Below are 18,977 nucleotides of genomic sequence, written 5' to 3'. Positions count from 1 at the left end.
CCACCATAGCAGTCGAAAAGGACGCCAGGGGGAGCTGTGGAAGAGAGATGCTTTGGACAGAGGTGGCCTGGTTGTTCTGCTCAAATCCTTATTTATGCCTGCCTATTATTTTGGACATTAAGGGGGAGAAATGATATTTGGTTTTCTTTTTTTATGAAGGGTGAAAACAAGCAATGAATTATATTTTAGAAAAGCGAACTTTTTAGAAGCACATTTTGATGCCTGAAAGCTTTAAAATTGTAAAATTGTACTTACAGAACAATCAATGACTAAGATTTTAACAGCATTCTAGAACATGGCTTTTGACTCTTATCTTCATTTTACTTTAACCATCTCTGACAGAAAGTGAACACTTTCTGAGATATCGGCCATCTTTAGAGCTTGTTCCAAAATCATTGGTAAAGGAAGTGAGAGGCCTGCAGTCTGGGTGAAGGGTCACATTGGTAACCAGGGTAGAACCTCAAATGTAGACCTCTGCAGCCAGATTCACGCTGTTTTGTAGAGCTCTGAGAGTAAATATAGGGCAAATTATATCCCAATGTCTTCCATGGTGATTAATTACTAATTATCTTGGCCTTTTAGAATGGCCCATATTAACTGTTTTTACCTTATTGGTTTTGTGACAATTTATATTCTTTCCTAGTCAAATATGCGTGTATTTAGAATCACCATATGCCAAGTAATATGCTATTCACTGAGAATACAAGGGCAATTGCAAGTATCTCTCTGGGCTATATACCCAAAAGTGGATTAGTTTGGTTTTAGACAACCATACTCAATATGGACATATGGTTTTCCAAAGCAATTTTACCATTTTTTTCCTCTGATAAGCAGTGTATGAATGTTCCGTTTGTTCTACATCGTCACTAATGCTTGGTATTGTAAGTCTTTTTTAATGTTAGCCAAATGATATCTCATTTCGGATGTAATTTGCATTTCCCGATTACTTGTGAAGTCGCACATCTTTTCATGTTTGTTGGCTTTTTAATTTTCTCCATCAGAAATTGCCTGTTCTATCCTTTCTTTGCTCATTTTGCTGTAGGGAAGTTTGTGTTTGCTTTGTATATTCTGAATGTAATCCACACTTGTACTTGCAAAAATAAAGACAATATATTTATATACATAGCAAATATCTCCTTGTTTGGCATTTTCTTTTCATTTTTTGGTAAAGATAAAATTTTGTCTTTATCAAGCTATTGTTTTTGTCTTTTGTCTTAGAAGTTTTTAATTTTAAGCATAACTGGATGCATATGTTGGCCTTTTGTGTTAGGATTTGCTCTTTTTATGTTATGTTTAAGAAATCATTTCCTACAGCTTGTATATACATTGAGTCTTGTTTTTCACATTTAGATCCTTAAGCTACCTGGAATGTATTGTTTACAGATGGTGTGAAGTAGGATCTAATTTTACTTTTTCCATATGGATGGCCATGTGATTATTTATAAGGAGACTGCAATTAGAAAAAATAAGTATGTATTTTAGTAGGAATAGATCACTCCAGACACAAAACTTAGTATTATGAGAATTTACTGCATAAAAAAGGAACAAAGTGAAAGAAATCATCTGCTCAATAAATAGATTTGACCATTTGAGCAAAAAGAAAATCTATTGAGCTACTGGGATCACACTATGCACCAAATTAAATTGCAGAGGGAGTTAAATATAAAAGATGAATAAGACCAGAAGGCTATATTAATAAATATTTATGACTCTTTTGGGAGGGCAGGAAATAGCAATAACAAAGATGTTTAAATATCCAGGAATAAACTTAATGTGAGATCTTTCCAAAGAAAAATTGGAAATGCTACTGGACAAGGGAGACATAAAAGGAGATTTAATGGAGAAACATACCCTGTTTTTGGAAAACAGACATAATGTATCATTATAAAATTATCTTTCCTTAAATTAATCTACACATTTAATACATCCCACTAACAATGAATTTTAACAAGTCGAGCTGAAATTAAAGTTTATATTGTAAAATAAATATGAAGCACAGCTGAAAAGAGTCCTGACCAAAGATGAGTGATAAGGAAGGACTTGTGTCTGTTTCACACCAAAGCATATTACAAAGGTGTGTCAGTGTCAACATGGTTCTTGGCAAATATCTGGAAGGTGGCACCTCTCTGTGAGAGGTCCTGGGCTTTGTCAGCTTGCCTGGTAGAGACTTAGAACTGAAACCAAAATTTTATCTTTACCATACTTGCAGCCAGGGTAGTGATTTCCCATTTTCCCTATGCCAACACACCCTCAGGAGCCTGCACACCCACAGGCCACACTCACCAGGGCAGGCTTGCTGCTTGTGCTTCCTGCAGTCTTCCTGTGTGGGTCTTGCTGTTCAAAGTGAGGTTCCTGGGCCAGCCACAGCACCAGCAGATCTTGGGGACTCGTTAGAAATGCAGAATCTCTGCTCCACCCCAGACCTAAAAATCAGAACCTACATTTCAACCAGACTTTCCAGGGATTTCATGTCCATTCAAGTTGGAGAAGTCATATATGGTACTAGACTGATCTTGTCAGTAGAATAAAATTACCTGTCACCCCCCACTTATTTTAGTTGAACTAAGGCATATTTCAAAAGTGTTCTCCTTTGTATGAAATTTTGAAAAAATTACCAGCCACTTTTGCACCTTACTATTATTTTTAATCTGTCTCTTTTAGGACATGTGCCCGCTGGTCTGAAATGCCATCCTGACCAGGAGCATTTGATTTACCCTCTGGGTTGCACAGTGCTCATTCAGGCAATAAATACTAAGGAACAGTATTTCCTGCAAGGTCATGGCAACAATGTCTCCTGCGTGGCCATCTCCCAGAGCGGAGTTTACATTGCCTCGGGACAAGTCACATTCATGGGCTTCAAGGTGAATAAACTGAAAGTAACTCATGGTGAACTGATTTAGAAGTGCCTGCCTAGCAAAACCGCCCCACTCCAGCTTAGTGCTGACGCGTGTCTTCGCCCCTCCTGTTCTGCCTCTGGACTTCTCTTTGACCTCACTTTCAATCTATCAGGCTGAGAGTGAAGAAATCCGAGTTTTTACACCAGATGTTGTTGCTGGTGACTGATAATGCTCAGGAACAAAAGCCACTGTTTAAAGCCATTTCCAGTTTGTTGCTGTCACATTTGTAGGACCTGCTGTAATTTCTAGAAAAGTGACTTTCTGGATCCTTTTTCACTGGAAGGCGTAGCCCTCTCCTCAGTCCTTTAAAGTCTGTCTCTGATCTGACTGTGTCATCTTTCCCCCAGGCAGATATCATTCTGTGGGATTATAAGAAAAGGGAACTCATTGCTCGGCTGTCTCTTCACAAGGGCAAAATTGAAGACCTGGCCTTTTCACCGAATGATTTGTACTTGGTATCATTAGGAGGCCCAGATGATGGAAGGTAGGGAACTAAATGTGTTTACTTACTGTCCAGCGGTGTATTTCTAGCCACGCCAAGTACCCTCTCCCCTCTAACATTCCTTGTTGGCTCATCTACATTTGAGTGTGTGTGTGTGTGTGTGTGTGTGTGTGAGAGAGAGAGAGAGAGAGAGAGGGAGAGAGAGAGGGAGAGAGAGAGAAAGAGAGAGAGAGAGAGAGAGAAAACCCATGAGGAAAATTTCATAGGACCTTGGTTCTCAACCTTCGCCGTGCATTGAAGTCCACTGTGGAGCTTTAGAAAATTACTAATGCCTGGCTCCACGTTCAGATGGTCTGATTTGATTGGCCTGGGCTTTAAGAGTAACAAAACCTTCCCATGTAATTCTCATGGGCATCTAAAATCTATAACCATTGCTGCAAAAAAGAAAAGGACATCGTCGTCGTCATCATCATCATCATCATCATCATCATCAGAAGCCGCATGAAAGGCAACAGCTAACTTTTGTGAGTACTTGCAATGTAACAGGCAGGTGCTGCACTTCAGCTGCATTATCTCATTTAAGCCTCACAACAACTCCATCAGGTGGGAGCTGTTGCTACCTGGAGGAACTAAATGATCAACCAAAGCTACCAGCTGGTGAGCAGCAGAGCTGGGAGACAAACTCTGGTGGTGTGACTCCAGAGGTGGCCTTTTTGACTTGCTTCATCAAGACATGATCTTTGCTCTTATGGAACTCATAGTGGGCAGGGAATACACACAAATGAAACCGGGGTGGGGGGATGGTAAGGAAGTATTTAAAAACATTATATCAAGAGGAACAATCAACACAGTCCATATGCCTATGCAAATAGTCTATAGAAGAAAAATAATAACACCTGAGGTTTGTGTAGGGTTCAGTGCTTTGGTTCACCTTTACAGGTACTTTCCTGTTTGAGGTCCACAGGTTTATTACCAATGAAATTCATGTTTATGTGTAGTTATACATTTATGTTGATAGTTCTTGATGGATACAAGTCCACAGAATTTGTATGAGATTTTCTCCTTTAGTAGTCGTGCCCTTCCTATGTTGAGTGGTCTCATCTTCCCTGGGCCATCCCCATTTGGCTGTTTTTAATAAGAAATGTACCCAGAAGTCATCTATTAATATTCTTAGCTTAACTTAAAGCATTTATTCTCAACTTTGGGTGCACAGTGGAACCACCTGAGGAAGGTTTAAAACTCCTGACGCCTGGGTCCCACCCCAGAGGTTCCTGGAGCTTGGCCATCAGGCCACTTTCGCTTCCACCATGTTTCTGCCAGAAAGACGCCAAGACTAGGCCTTGGGGAGGAAAAATAATGGCCCCTTAATCAAGGTTAATCTGCAAAACTGTTCATCTCTATAATTTTAAGTTTGATTTCAGGCTTTCTAAAATGTACTTGCAGAAAATTGGGGGATGCTGAGAAAAACATTCTGAAGAAAGTTTCTTTCCTAAAGAAAGAAAAACAAACCTTGTTGGACAAGAAAATGCCTATCCCTGAAAAGCCATGGTGACAAGGAAGACAGGGTTTTGAGGGCTGCTTCTGGATAACCAGGGATCAGCCCTGGACCTGTGGGAGGGGCCGTCCTACCCACATTATCAGGCTTCTGCATAGGGAGGAGGAACAGAAGGGACACCGGGAACTGTAGTCGGTATCTGACAGTTTGAGTGTGTGTGCATTTTCAGAATATTTTACAAACTATTTATGAACCTTGTTTGCATTATTGTTACCATATATCGCTGTTGTAACGCAGCTTTTTGATTGACTTCATATCAAGGATATGTTCTGTGTGTACAGGTGGACATGTATGTACCTCATTCTTTGCAGTGACTGCATAGTATTCCTTGTACAGATGTGCTGGAATTTATCCAGCTAATTCTCTTTCTGTGTAAGTGACTTTTACTTATTTTTAAATTCTAAACTTGTTTTTGAACAATTAAAGCTATACCTGTCCATGGTTTATAAAGAAAGTGTGTCGCCCTACTATGCAGATGGGTTCAAAATCCATACTCCTTCCACCATGAAAAGCTTTCCTCACCAGAGGCATTTGGATTCTTTTTTTGCAGCACTCTGGAGATTTATGTCACATACAATAACATCTATCCATTTAAGAAATACAGTTGAGTGATTTTAATATAGTGGTTAGTTGAGTGAGATTTTGTTGTGGTTTTTTTTGCTAGAATACTTCCAAGGAAATTTTTTACTGGCTATGTTTTATAGCCATCACCAGCATTAATTTTAGAACATTGTCAACACCCCCAAAAGAAACCCCATGCCCATTAGCAGTCACCCCTCATTCCTGATCCACCAGCACCCTCCCAGCCCCAGGCAACCCCGAATCTACTTTCTGTCTCTATATGTTTGCCTGCTCTGGATGTTTAGACTGCATGGAGTCATACAGTAAGTGGTCTTTTTGATTGATTTCTTTTTTTTTAAGATTTATTTGATATTTATTTTTAGAGAGGGAAGGGGGAGAGAGAGAGAGAGAGAAACATCAATGTGCAGTTGCTGGGGGCCGTGGCCTGCAACCCAGGCATGTGCCCTGGCTGGGAATCGAACCTGAGATACTTTGGTTTGCAGCCCACGCTCAATCCACTGAGCTATGCCAGCTAAAGGTTGATTTCTTTTATTAAGCACAATGTTTCCAAGGTTCATCCATGTTATGGATGTATCAGTATTTCATTGTCTTTTGTTGTCAAATAATATTCCATTGTATGGATATACCACTTTTTCTTTATCCATTCATCGGTTGATGGGTTTTGGGGTCTTTACTACTCTTAGGCTATTATCAATAATGCTGCTATGAACATTCACATATAAGGTTTTGTATGAATGCATGTTTTCCTTTTTCTTGGGTATAAGGTACTTGGTTTTAAGAGGGTTTTTTTTTTCATTCACCTAGTTATCAATGTACATTTTCAAGTACATATGTCTCTCGACTTTTCTACCTTAGATGGTATCTATACATTTCTTACTAAGGAAAAAATGTATGGCTCTTATACTATCTCCTGCCTCCCCATTCTTGGGGAGCTTGATTATACCTTGATTTTAGATTACCTGTGATAACACATTCTATGTGTAGAAAATTTGGAAAATATAAATAGGCATAATTTTACATTAACAAGTTTTGCAACATTTGTATTCTATTTCTTTAATACTTTGATATTATGTTTAACATAATACCCTCTCCCTAGCATTTTTAGTATTATTATCCAACACTAAGAAATTTAGGACTGAGTTGTATGATTATACCCAAGAAGAAGGAAATGGAACCTAAAGCCATGCTGCTCAAGGTGGGGCCCCAAGACCAGTGGCATCAGCATCACCTGGGACTTTTGAGAAAAGCAAATTCCCAGGCCCCACTCGGGCCTTCTGAATGAGAAGCTCCAGGGTGGTCCCAGAGGCCTCTGTTTTAACAAGCCCTACAAGTGATTCTGATTTATGTTCAAGCCTGAGAATACTGCATTAGGTTGTTGTCTTTATTGCTTTTGCTTTTTCTGGAATACTTTCCCAGGGAAATTTTTTTACATGATATAAATGGGTGGTAAGCTTTTATACCTTGAGTATCTGAAAATGTCTTTATTTTAGTGTCACCTTGACTGATGCACTCACTGTTTTCTAGCCTCATAATCATTTTCCATCAAAAATTTCTGTGTCACTCATTTGTCTTGTCATGTCCAGTGTGACTGAGGTGATGTCCATGTCATTCTTTTGTTCCCTTGTAAGTAACCTGTGCTCTTTCTTTCTTCCTAAAACTACCAAAAGAACTGTTTCTTCTTTTGAAAGCCTATCTTCCCCTGACTCTCTGGCCCCTCTCTCTCCGGCAGTGTGGTGGTGTGGAGCATAGCCAAGAGGGACGCCATCTGCGGCAGCCCCGCGGCCGGCCTCAACGTGGGGAACGCCACCACAGTGATCTTCTCCAGCTGCCACGATGAGATGTTCGTCACTGCTGGGAAGTACGTGTCTGCGGTAGGGGTTTCAGAGTCCATAACCCACTGCATTTGCTTACACAGATAACAGGGTCATTCCAATTTGGGGGAACGTTTTCAATCCTGAAAACATATCTTGTAGTCTTTTAAATATGGTTATTTGAAAATTCTGTGCTTCCTACTGAAAATGTTCTGCTTATCTGCTAAACTCATTTTAGGTTCTGATCTGTTTGTTACTGACAGCATGTTACCTACCACACAGGCTCCCAGAGTATTTTGCACAATTGCACAGATTCACTTGTTGTTGTTTTTTTTACCACCTGCTCTTGATTTAGGTTTGTTAAAATAATAGTTTGAGAATGAACTGTTCCAGGAAGTTTCAAGCATTTGACTATTAGCCATATGAGATCATTTCCAGCAGGGGACCAACCTTAAGGTCTGAACAGAGGCGAGTGTCTGCTAACAGGAAAAATTAACTTAAAGATTCACCCGAATCAGAGGCCTGTTTGGTGTCTGAGGTGAAGATTCAACCTATGTAAAATCATCCCATCTTATGTCATATACCAGTCCAAAGGTCAAAAATCTGTGAATGTGGGCTTGAAGTGTGTGTGGGCCAGAACTCTCCTTCTCAGCCCATCTGTGGTTTCCCATCTGTGGGAGGCTCACATTGTCGTTATAGGCCCGGCCAGGGTCAAGCGTGCGTGTCGCCCTGCATCTGTCGTTTCCTGCCCACACCTTGAGCTTGCAGCACGCATTTGTCCCCTGGATGATTATGGGAAGGATACATTCAGAGGCCAGGACACTAACTGGCTGGTGTAAAAACCAGCCCCTAAGGAGCAAGTCTTATTGGGACACACTCCGATCCTAGAGCTGCTGCTCCTGTCCTCCCTTGTCTCAGAGGCCACCGGCTCCCATGAAGCTCCTCAGCTCCTTCCAGGTTTGCAAAGTTGTTTGATGAAGCATTTGTGTTAGGTGGTCTCTCTGCCTCTCTGCAGCTGCCTCAGCAGCAGGCACCAACCCATCTGACATTTAAGGACATTTCTCCAGGACCCAAAACTTGAACTGAAGCCAAAACAAATTTTTTAGGACAATCTCTGATCTAGGTCTGCTTTAAATTCATGTGACACTGATAACTGAGAAAAAAGTACTCTTAAGTGAGATTTCCAGTATGGCACCTGAACACTGTGGTTCTCCATGATGGTCCCAATTTCAGGTGCTCCGTGATATCGTCCCCAGGAGACATCCTGCAAATTCCAAATGACAGCTACCAGGAAGGCCGTGGAGAAGCAAATTGCTTTTTAGTTTAGAAAGCACATTCAAAACACTCATTGAACACTTAACTATGTACATTACTCTGGGGGCTAAAGGAAAAAGAAAAACTGAACTTGATCAATATTATTTAATATTTTCTGTCTTAGGCTATTAGCTAAAATATTTGTGATGTTAATCATGATATATTTATACAATTATTAACTCAGTAACTCAACATACAATAATTAAATATCACTGTTATGCCAAATAGTGCATTAGTGTTGATTTTTCCTTTTTATTGAATTTATTGGGGTGACGAGATGATATAGGTTTCAGGTACACAATTCAACACATATCATCTGTACACTGTATTGTGTGTTCACAATAGGTGCTGATTTTGTTGGAGTTTTTGTTGCTTAGTCTCATTTCTCCTTCTTTGAGGACAAGACTTTCCATAATATGGTCCTTCCCTTTAAAAAATTTCCTCACAAATCAATACATTGAAAGAACACATATCTAATGAACTCTGGTATGCTCTTCATTTGTCTCCTGGTTTATTTGTACGTTTCTCTATTTTCACTCTCATGGGTAGAGTGTGTGTTTCCCAGTGAGAGAGCCAGGATCTTGGTCTGGTGTCTGCGGGCTCTGCCTTTTCTCATTTGGAGAGTTGGGGAATTGTAAAACCTCCCCTGCAGAGTGGTTGTGAGGATCAAATGGAAGATCTTAGGTGGAGCTATTACAGACCCTCAAATATATCTAGTTCTCTTCTCTTCAGCTTCAAGAAATACAGACAACAGAGAAGACATGAAGTGGTTGGTGAGTGGGTCCTCATTTGATTATGAATTTCTTTTTTACAGTGGGACAATCCGAGTATGGGAACTGGATCTCCCTAACAGAAAAATCTGGCCCACTGAGTGCCAGACAGGACAGATGAAAAGAATAGTCATGAGTATTACGGCAAGTATTACTTTGTGTTATTTTAAGTAACTGTTAGTACAGGTTCCTGTTAACAGTGCTGACCAAGATATGTGTGTTGTTTATATATGTACATTGGACTTGGGGTGGATAGGTGAGGTCTGGACTTAAGAGATGTCAATTGAGGAGGCACAGGTGAGGGTCTTCCTTCTGGAGCTCCCTTTAGAAGTCAGAGAGCAGCTAGATGCAACTCTGGGTAGGCTCCGTGTTACTGGGACCTGGGCTGCCACCTGGAGGGAAGCAGGATAGCAAAAGGTACCTCCCTATGCTGCTCATGTTATTTCTGCCACTAGAAATAAAGTTTCTCACAATGAAATTCATTGTTGAAATGCAATCTTTCCATAAAGAGAAGTTATTCATATGTTTTCATTGTGGATTCACATATGTAGACATGTAACCCCACCTCCTTCAACTTGTGCCTCTTGTCTAATGCAAAGTCATCTCATGAAATAGGCTTTGGAAAATATGAGATAGAGTAGGGCAGACTTCTGGCCAAGATGGAGGCGTAGGTAGACACACTGTGCCTCCTCGCACAACCAAAATGAGGACAACAACAATTTAAAAACAAAAAACAACCAGAACTGACAGAAAACCAAACTGTATGGAAGTCTGACAACGAAGGAGTTAAAGTAGACACATTCATCCAGACCGGGGGCAGAGTTAGGCAGCTGGGTGGAGAGGGGTCGCAGCAAAAAAAAAAAGCGGTGGCTGGTGGATCCCAGGAACACAAGGCAGCAGCTGGTGGACGCAGGTGCACAGGCAGTGGATGGTGGACCCTGGATGCTCAAGGTGGCAGTGGACAGACCCAGCAAGGTGGCAGGTTGTGGAGGGGCTCAGCACACAAGGCGGCTGGAGGACCAGGCAGTCCCACATTCGCACGCAGATAAACTGGGAGAAACTGGGGAGCCAGACAGACCGCAAAACCCAGGTCAGGGAAATAAAGCCTCAAAACACCAGCTGAAAACACCTGTGGGGGTTGAGGTGCCAGGAGAAACTCCCAGCCTCATAGGAGAGTTCATTGGAGAGACCCACAGAGTCCTAGAACCTACACAAACACACCCACATGGGATTCAGCACCAGAAAGGCCCAATTTGCTTGTGGGAAGCGGTGGAAGTGACTGAAATCCGGCAGAGAGCGGAGCAAGCACCATTGTTCCCTCTCAGACCTGTGCACCTGCCCCCACATACAGTGTCACAACCCAGAGACTGGGTTGACCCGCCCTAGTGAACACTTAAGGCTCCACCCCACACTACATAAGGGGCACATCAAGACAAAAAAAATGGCCCAAATGAAAGAACAGATCAAAGTTCTAGAAAAAATACAACTAAGCAATGGAGAGATAGCCAACCTATCAGATGCACAGTTCAAAGCACTGGTGATCAGGATGTTCACAGAATTGGTTTTGAATTTGGTGGCAAATTAGATGAAAAAAATGAAGGTTACACTAAGTGAAATAAAGGAAAATGTACAGAGAACCAATAGTGATGGAAGGAAACTGGGTCTCACATCAATGGAGTGGACCAGAAGGAAGAAAGAAACAACCAAACAGAAAAGAAGGAAGAAACAAGAATTCAAAAAAATGAGAAGAGGCATAGGAACCTCCAGGACATCTTTAAACATTCCAACATCTGAATTATAGAAAGGTACCAGAAGGAGAAGAGGAAGGGCAGCAAGTGGAAAACTTATTTGAACAAATAATAAAGGAGAACTCCCATTCTGGCAAGGGAAATAGACAACCAGGAACACCAGGAAGCCCAGAGAGTCTCAAAAAGTTGGACCCAAGGAAGAACACACCAAGGCACATCATAATTACATTAACCAAGATTAAAGATAAGGAGAGAATCTTAAAAGCAGCAAGACAAAATGAGAGAGTTACCTACAAAGGAGTTCCCATCAGACTGTCAGCTGATTTCTCAAAAGAAAATTTACAGGCCGGAAGGAGCTGGAAAGAAGTATTCCGAGTCATGAAAGGCAAGGACCTACATCCAAGATGACTCTATCCAGCAAAACTTTCATTTAGAATGGAAGGGCAGATAAAGTGCTTCTCAGATAAGGTCAAGTTAAAGGAACTCATCATCACCAAGCCCTTATCATATGAAATGTTAAAGGGACTTATCTAAGAAAAGAAGATCAAAATTATGAACAGTAAAATGATAAGAAACTCTCAATTATCAAAAACCAAAACTAAAAGAAAATAAAAACGAACAACACAAGCAACTAAACAGGAACAGAATCACAGAAATGGAGATCACATGGAGGGTTATCAGGAGGGTTATCAGGAGGGAATGGGAGGGAGGGAATGGGGAAAAAGTTACAGGGAATAATAAACTAAATGATAGGTACAAAATAGGCAGGAGGAGGTTCAGAATAGTATAGGAAATGGAGAAGCCAAAGAACTTATATATGTAGAACCCATGGGCAGGAGCTAAGGGGGCACCAATGCTGGTGGAGGGAGGTTGGAGGGTGCAAGGAATAAAGGGGAGAAAAAAATGGGACAACTGTAATAGCATAATCAATAAAATATAGTTAAAATATAAAAAAAGAAAATATGAGATAAAGCAAATGCATATTCTCTTTGGAGGAGTACAATTGTCTCCAAGGAGCCCTTAGGAGGAGTCCAGTGGTTGGAGCCAGCAGGGCCTGCACGCTGACATCAGACATAAATGAACTTCAAGTGAAATACTCGGGCTAAATGGAGTCTAATATTTCCTCCAGCTCTGAGCCTGGCCTTGAGCTTTTCTTACCCACATTTAGGTCTGAGAAAACAGAAGTGGCCACATCCACCTGTGTAAGTCTTCCTGGTGTTTCAGAGGAAGCTCATTCCATCCCTGAGTGAGGTTCATAGGCCTCACTGGAGAAACCCAGGTCTTCAGGTTCCTTTTTCTCTCTGACCCCCAGATGGCCAATGATGACAGCTTTTTCTACCTTGGCACCACAACTGGAGATATTCTAAAAATGAACCCTAGGACTAAACTGCTGGCAGATGCTGGGCCTGTGAAGGACAAATTCAGTCTGGTGAGTAGAGACCATCAAAGACTGCTCCACTTTGCTGTTTCCTAGTGATTTCTTCCCTTCACTGCCAGCACAGACTTTGGTTAAGAAAGAGTCTATGGGAAAAAGAAAAAGTCTGTGATTACCTAAGGTCACATCTAAACTCACTAGGTGCGTTGGCGAGTTCTCTAAGCCCTCATCTCTGGTTTATATTCAAGGCAAAGGTAATCCTAGGTATCCTCAGTTAGGGATCAAAACCACACCTTTTCACATCTTCAAAGCACAGGGCCAGTGGCTTTGTGATTTGTAACCACACTGATCCCAGCATTTGGGCAGCCCTGTTGCCATGTACAAGAGAAGTGTGTTCTTTGATCTATAAAACTATATAAACATATAATTTTTTCCTAATCTAATAACTAGATCTTAGATTCCAGCCTTGGCCAGCATTACGAGTCATGAAAAGACATAGAAATTGATTGTCTATATTTGTAGAATTCCTAACAATTCTGGTTAAAAGTCCAGTGAAAAGGACTTTGATACTTATCCAAAATTAAAAGCCTACAATCAAAGGATGACTTTACAGAGCGAATGCTGCTCTCCCAGTGCCCTAGAAAGTCATAGGGGCTCTTTCTACTCAACTATGAATTTGAAAGCCTGTGCACCTGCCTATGTCACATCTGATAATGGAACAGATGGTTCTAACTAACCTTAGATACCTTCCAGCAAATAGCCCCAGGAAGCTTTACAATACAGCACTGTGTTCCTGGGAACATGTCTGAGCTTTCTTAATCACATAATCATTTGCTATCCCAGCTTTTAAAGAGATGTATAAGAATGGGAAAAGCCATAATATTAGTAGAGAAGAGTTTAGAAATAATCCCACAGGAGATTGAGGTGTAGTCTAGATCAATGTCTCAAATTATTTTAGGAGAGGGATTTCAGTATATTAAACAGATGAAGGCAAAGCAGATCAGGCTAAAGGAGGAGCCCAGCCAGCTCTGAGTCCTGAGACAGCCCCAAAAGGCTCCACAAAACACCACGTGAAAACCGCTGGGTATTTTTGCCTCCCAGCACTTGGGATCTACATGCCTCCCCAGTAAAGATGCTGTCCCTCAAACCCTTGTCACTCAAGTGCTATCCATAGAGGAACCAGGAATGCTTTGATCGCTAACCATGCAGGGGTGATGGTCAATTCCACAAAGCAGTGATTCTCATGTGCCTGTTACACAAGTGGGCAGAGTCCTTCTCATGGGACGGAGGGAGAGGAGGCCTCACTGAAGACATTTGGTTGGAATGCCACGGGATTGTGATGCCCATTTGAAATTCTACTTAAATGTTTGTCTGACAATTAAAAAAGTAAAGAATTAAAATGGTTTCAAGTGGACCTGTTAGGCCTACAGCACTGAAATGAAGAAGATGATTATCGTAATGATAACATTGAAAATGGTACATGCTCAATAAATGTTTGTGTGTCAGATAGACATGGAGCAAACACTTCCCTTGCATTGTCTCATTTGATCCTTACCACAGTCTGATGAGACGGGTCCCCTTTTTATCCCTGATTTGCGGATGAGGAAACTGAGGCACTTACCATTTAAGATCTCATAGCTGGCAAGTAGTAGAACTGAGATACAAACCTAGGCAGACTAGCTCCAGCACATGTGCGCTTGACTGTATCATCTACAGTCTCAAAGTTTACTTAGAAATTACAGATATGTCACTTGAGGCTCTGTTGAACTCTTTATCCTGTACTTCCTCAAGTCTCCGAACAAATGCCAAAAATATTTATGAGGGCTGGTGTCTCTTCGTGGGCCAGGCACCCACCCTGTCCAGGCGCCCACCCTGTCCTGGCTTTTAGAGGTGGGTCCAAGGGGAACATGTAATTCTGGTTTGTGCCTTCATATTCCTCATCCTTGGTTTCTCTTCTCAAACATCATGAAATGACTTTTGAACCAAAACAGGCAAAATTCAATTTAATATAACTTGGAAGGACATAATATTTGTTTATAATATTCAAACTTAATTAAGACACAAGCCTATACAGAAATTGGCTACATTATTACAGAAAGCTTTAAAGCGAAATACTGGTCATGCACATTTTTAAGTTAGAACTTCATAGTGGGTGCTGTAAAATGGCCATCACACCTCCCCCAACTTTGAAGAGGGCTTTGAATTCTAATGTTTTGTATTATTTTGTAAGATAATGTACTGCGTGCTTTAGTTCAAAAAATATAGTCACCAGACAATAAGGAGTCTTGTGCTTTTCTGGATGTTTGCATGATAAGAATTAAGTGAAAACGGTGCCAACTGGGGGGGCAAACGCTCTGGCTGTGCTTATGCCTTCTGCTCTCTCCTTCATTGGAGTGAATATGAAGTGTTCCTTTTTAATGTATTTGGAACACACAGGTGAAAGGGAGGACTCCTGGTGAAGTGTGTGTGCTCCTTGCAGGACCAGGAGGGCTACTTCCAACACTGGAGCTCACTGCCAGTCTCAAGCCCTCTGGCTGGTGCCGGAGTGCACCACAGGCAACAGCTGCGTGAGCTTCGTACACACCATGCATGGTAGCACTGACAGGGCCTTGGCCGTGCCCACCGTCTCAGGTCCCCCATTGATTCTTCATGACAAAACCAGTTGGCCTTCTCCTTAGTGCTCTTTCTGCCCCTAGGGAGTGTCAGCTATCAAGTGCCTGAAGATGGGGGGGCTGTTGGTGGGCTCAGGAGCTGGATTGCTGGCCTTCTGTAAAAGCCCCAGCTACAAACCCATCAAGTAAGTTCCACATGGTTGGGATGGGGAGAGACCCACCAGAGGGAGGTTTGCAGAAAGCCTGCAACTAAGTGACATTAGCAAAGTGATATTTGATCAAGGAATTTCATCTTGCTGTTAAAATGAGTAATTGGAATCAAAATAGATGGTGGTTTCTTTGCCAATAATAAGACAATGGCCTATGTTGAACCAAACCAAAGTAGTTCACTATTACCCAGGGAAATACTTCTCTTCTAATAAACACATGTTTTTATTTAGCTGATACATTAAGCCATGACAGAGGAAATATGCTGTTATGAACTTAATCAACAAGTAAACTCAAATTTCAAACTTCCAGTATTGGTTTATTCAATGAAATTTATTGTGCAATGGGTACCAGTTATGTACCCATTAACTACTAGTTAATGCATTTGAATACAAGTTTTAAAACAATAACCAATATTCATCAGCTATTTCTGTGTACCATTTACTATACTCTTCATAGCTGTTCATGGCTGTTTACAAGACACTGGACTTTTCATGGCTTTTCTAATTAAAATGAGATGAAATAAAACTTTCTACATTGCTATGAACAAGTAGTTCAGTGAAGGAGATGGAATATGACTTGGGGTCTACCCTTTCTTCCTTCACTGCCCTACATCCCACCAACACATGAATCTCTGTAAAATACCGCATTTCCTGGGCTCGTTCTTTGCCCAAGAGGCCCCATTGAATTCTTAGTGTCAACATCAAATTAGTTGTAGAGAGGGCTGGGTTTCAGGGCCCTCATTTATTTATATATTCTTTTTTTTTTAAGTTCATACTAAACAAGTATGAACTTAAACACTTGGGGAGTGGGGGGAATTTGGAAAGTGGAAGAAGATAAAATAATCCCTGAAAGTTCTGATGAAGATAGCCATGATTAACACTTTATTTCTTCTTGTCTGTTATTGTATAATTTTTAAAATAATTGTACTTATTATGTGTATAATGTTTTGTATTCTGTTTTTTTACTTAATGCAAACAGCATAAACATTTTTAATATCACTATACAATATTTTTAAATTATAGTGGAGATATAGATATATATTCCATAATCTTTTAAAGATTATTTTAATGGCTAAGCAAATATTCTTTGTAGTTTCTGTCTCATAGATCATTTAACCATTTCATGACAACTGCATGTTTAGACAGCTTCCAACTTTTCACTCTTTTAAATAAGGTTGTGGTAATATCCTTTGACATAAAAAGTTCTTTTCCCCTGGTGTTACGATTATTTCCCAGGAATGGAACTCATGAAGAATTTCATTGCCATGGTCTTTTGTGCCCACATGCCTGCCTGGAACATTCCCTCCATTCAAATTCTACCATGTTGCACAACCCACTTCAGACTGTGTCTCACTGATAAAGATTTCCTATTGGAACCTGTGTTCGCCTCCCCATTTGTGACCAAGGGTACCCCAGTATTGTACCTCCTGCCTTTCCAACCATGTCACCTCCTCAAAGGCATTTCCCAGGTCATGTGCCTGATTTCTGCCCTCTGTAATGCTTCAGATGGTTAATAAATAATGGTTGATTAAGTGAATCTACATTATCTTTTTGCTTCTTCTTAAAGGAAAATCCAGTTAGAAGGTGGTATCACTTCTATCACGCTTCGAGGAGAAGGACACCAGTTTTTCGTAGGAACAGAAGAATCACACATTTATTGTGTCAACTTCACAGATTTCAAAGAGACTCTCATATTGACTTGTCACTTTGAGGCTGTACAGGACATTGTCTTTCCTTTGTAAGTAGAATATGAAAATATTGTTTCACCCCTAAAAACAATAAGAACATGGAGATTTGGTGCAGTGTGCAAGGAAATTTAATTTTATTAATGCATTTTACTATCTATTAACATAATAAATCATAATAGATTATGCTTTTTTCCTTAAAATTTTCTATTATGGTGAATTATTTTAATAGATTTTTCTATGGCCTTTACCACACAACTACATTAGGTTTTACAATTCAAATTTAGACTTATTTAGAATGTTAGCTTTTCTATTAAATGCATCATGAAAAGGATAAATAGACTGGCAAAACTTTTCTGCATTTACCTAGCTCTATTTGGAAAAAGCGTAGCAGTGCCTCTTTCAAACTTCTTTCAAGTCATTTGTTTTGCATCTCTCGAGTCTTCTGTGCACTTGGTGGCAGTGGGCGTGAGGCCTTCTGCATCTGGTTGTAGGATTTCTTGGTGAGTCTCACACAAAACAAGTGAAACGGAGATCAGCATTTTTGATATCAAAAAGAGCTTCTGTCCTACTTTGCCACTGTTTGACTTTGAAACACATTTTGTCTTCAGTGAGATTCATTCTTCGAAGCTGGTCAGTTTTTGCTCTGAACTTCCTCAGTATATAGCTTGAATTTACAACATTCACAACTGTTGTTCCACAGGTGGCCAGACTCAGTTTGAAAACTTGATCCTTAAGATCCATGAAATATAGTTTTGGTTACCTGAGTCATTATGGTTAGGTTTTCCCAAATATCAGTTGTAGTGAAAATGGCTGCTGCTTCCCATCAGATGAATCTTTTTTGAATATTGATTGGTCATTTCCTTTTTGTCTCACTTTTTCTTTCCTTTTTCTAAGGAGCTTCCTATAAAATTATTTGGTTTGGGTGCTTTATGTAAGAGTAGATTTTCAACTATGTTTTTAAATTCTCATATAGTTATTGACCTATCCAGATTTTGTAAGTCTTCTTTTTCTTACCTTTCTTTTTGAAAAGAAGCTTTTTAAATTTATGTACCATAAAGTTCACACATTTAGAGTGTACGATTCAATGTTTTTTGGCATGTTTACAGAGCTGTGCAGCCATTATTATAATCTAATTGTAGAACATACATTTCAGTATTTCCACGTTAAGCCTACTACTAGTCACTGGCCAATTCTCTTTTGTCCCCTCCCCCTGCTGAGTTGCAGAGACAGCTGAGCTAGAGGAAGAACAGTGGAGTGCCTAAATGTGGTGGCCCAGACTGCATTCTTCATCTACTCGCAAATTTAGTTGTGTTAATGTACTTGGTTTTCAATTGCTGTTACTTTGCCTACCAAAGCATTAATATACTGGGGGAAGGCATGCACAAACCACTGCGACTTCTGTAATATTCTGCTATCATTTGCCTATTTATCAATTGTATTTCTTTTCCAATTCTATTTTAAAACTATTTGTATTGTTTCATTTTAGATAAGTCTTGTTCTTCCAAAGAATTTAATCCATTCATATTTATTACTATCTAATACATTTATAAATATTTTCTATTTAACATGTTTCCTTTTTTTCCTTGTCTTGTCTTTTGTTGTCAGGGATCATATTTTATTTGGTCCAGTCTTCCCCTTCCCCACTGCAGGTAACTAGGAAATTATTCATTGTATTTTCATTCCTTTAGCAGTTACCCTTGAATTTTTAATATGCATATTTAAGCATTTTTGTCAAAGACTTCAGTTAACCAACATTGATATTCTATTTTCCAAAGGAACAAGAGTCTTCATATATTTTATTTTCTTCTTCACCTTTCTCTTATCACATTCCGTGCAAAAATTATTTAGAATTATAGATCAGATTATATTATTGTTTTTATAATTAATTATATTTAACTATGACTTTAGTTCTTTGCTTTTATCACTCTCTTTTTTTCATACATCTTCCTCTTTGCTTTTTCTTTTTTCAGTAAT

General features: G+C 40.0%; 1 protein-coding gene across 3 annotated transcripts in view; it reads left to right on the top strand.

Annotated features, from left to right (window-relative positions):
• The window catches only part of CFAP52 (cilia and flagella associated protein 52), a 34,002-nt gene that overhangs the window by 590 nt on the left and 14,435 nt on the right, over window positions 1-18,977 (top strand). The window contains exons 2-8 of one of the 3 annotated variants that reach the window (XM_028534385.2): window positions 2,662-2,861; window positions 3,245-3,381; window positions 7,206-7,334; window positions 9,416-9,515; window positions 12,432-12,548; window positions 15,191-15,291; window positions 16,883-17,053. In XM_028534385.2, the coding sequence (XP_028390186.1) occupies window positions 2,662-2,861; window positions 3,245-3,381; window positions 7,206-7,334; window positions 9,416-9,515; window positions 12,432-12,548; window positions 15,191-15,291; window positions 16,883-17,053 (955 nt within the window). The remainder of the gene's footprint in view (window positions 1-2,661; window positions 2,862-3,244; window positions 3,382-7,205; window positions 7,335-9,415; window positions 9,516-12,431; window positions 12,549-15,190; window positions 15,292-16,882; window positions 17,054-18,977) is intronic. The other 2 variants (XM_036032999.1, XM_036033000.1) reach the window with 2 other exon arrangements.

This window comes from Phyllostomus discolor, chromosome 8, assembly GCF_004126475.2.
Source record: "Phyllostomus discolor isolate MPI-MPIP mPhyDis1 chromosome 8, mPhyDis1.pri.v3, whole genome shotgun sequence".
Lineage (NCBI taxonomy): Eukaryota > Metazoa > Chordata > Mammalia > Chiroptera > Phyllostomidae > Phyllostomus > Phyllostomus discolor.
The sequence above is the reverse complement of the archived record's forward strand: the minus strand, read 5'-3'. Positions and strand labels throughout refer to the sequence as shown.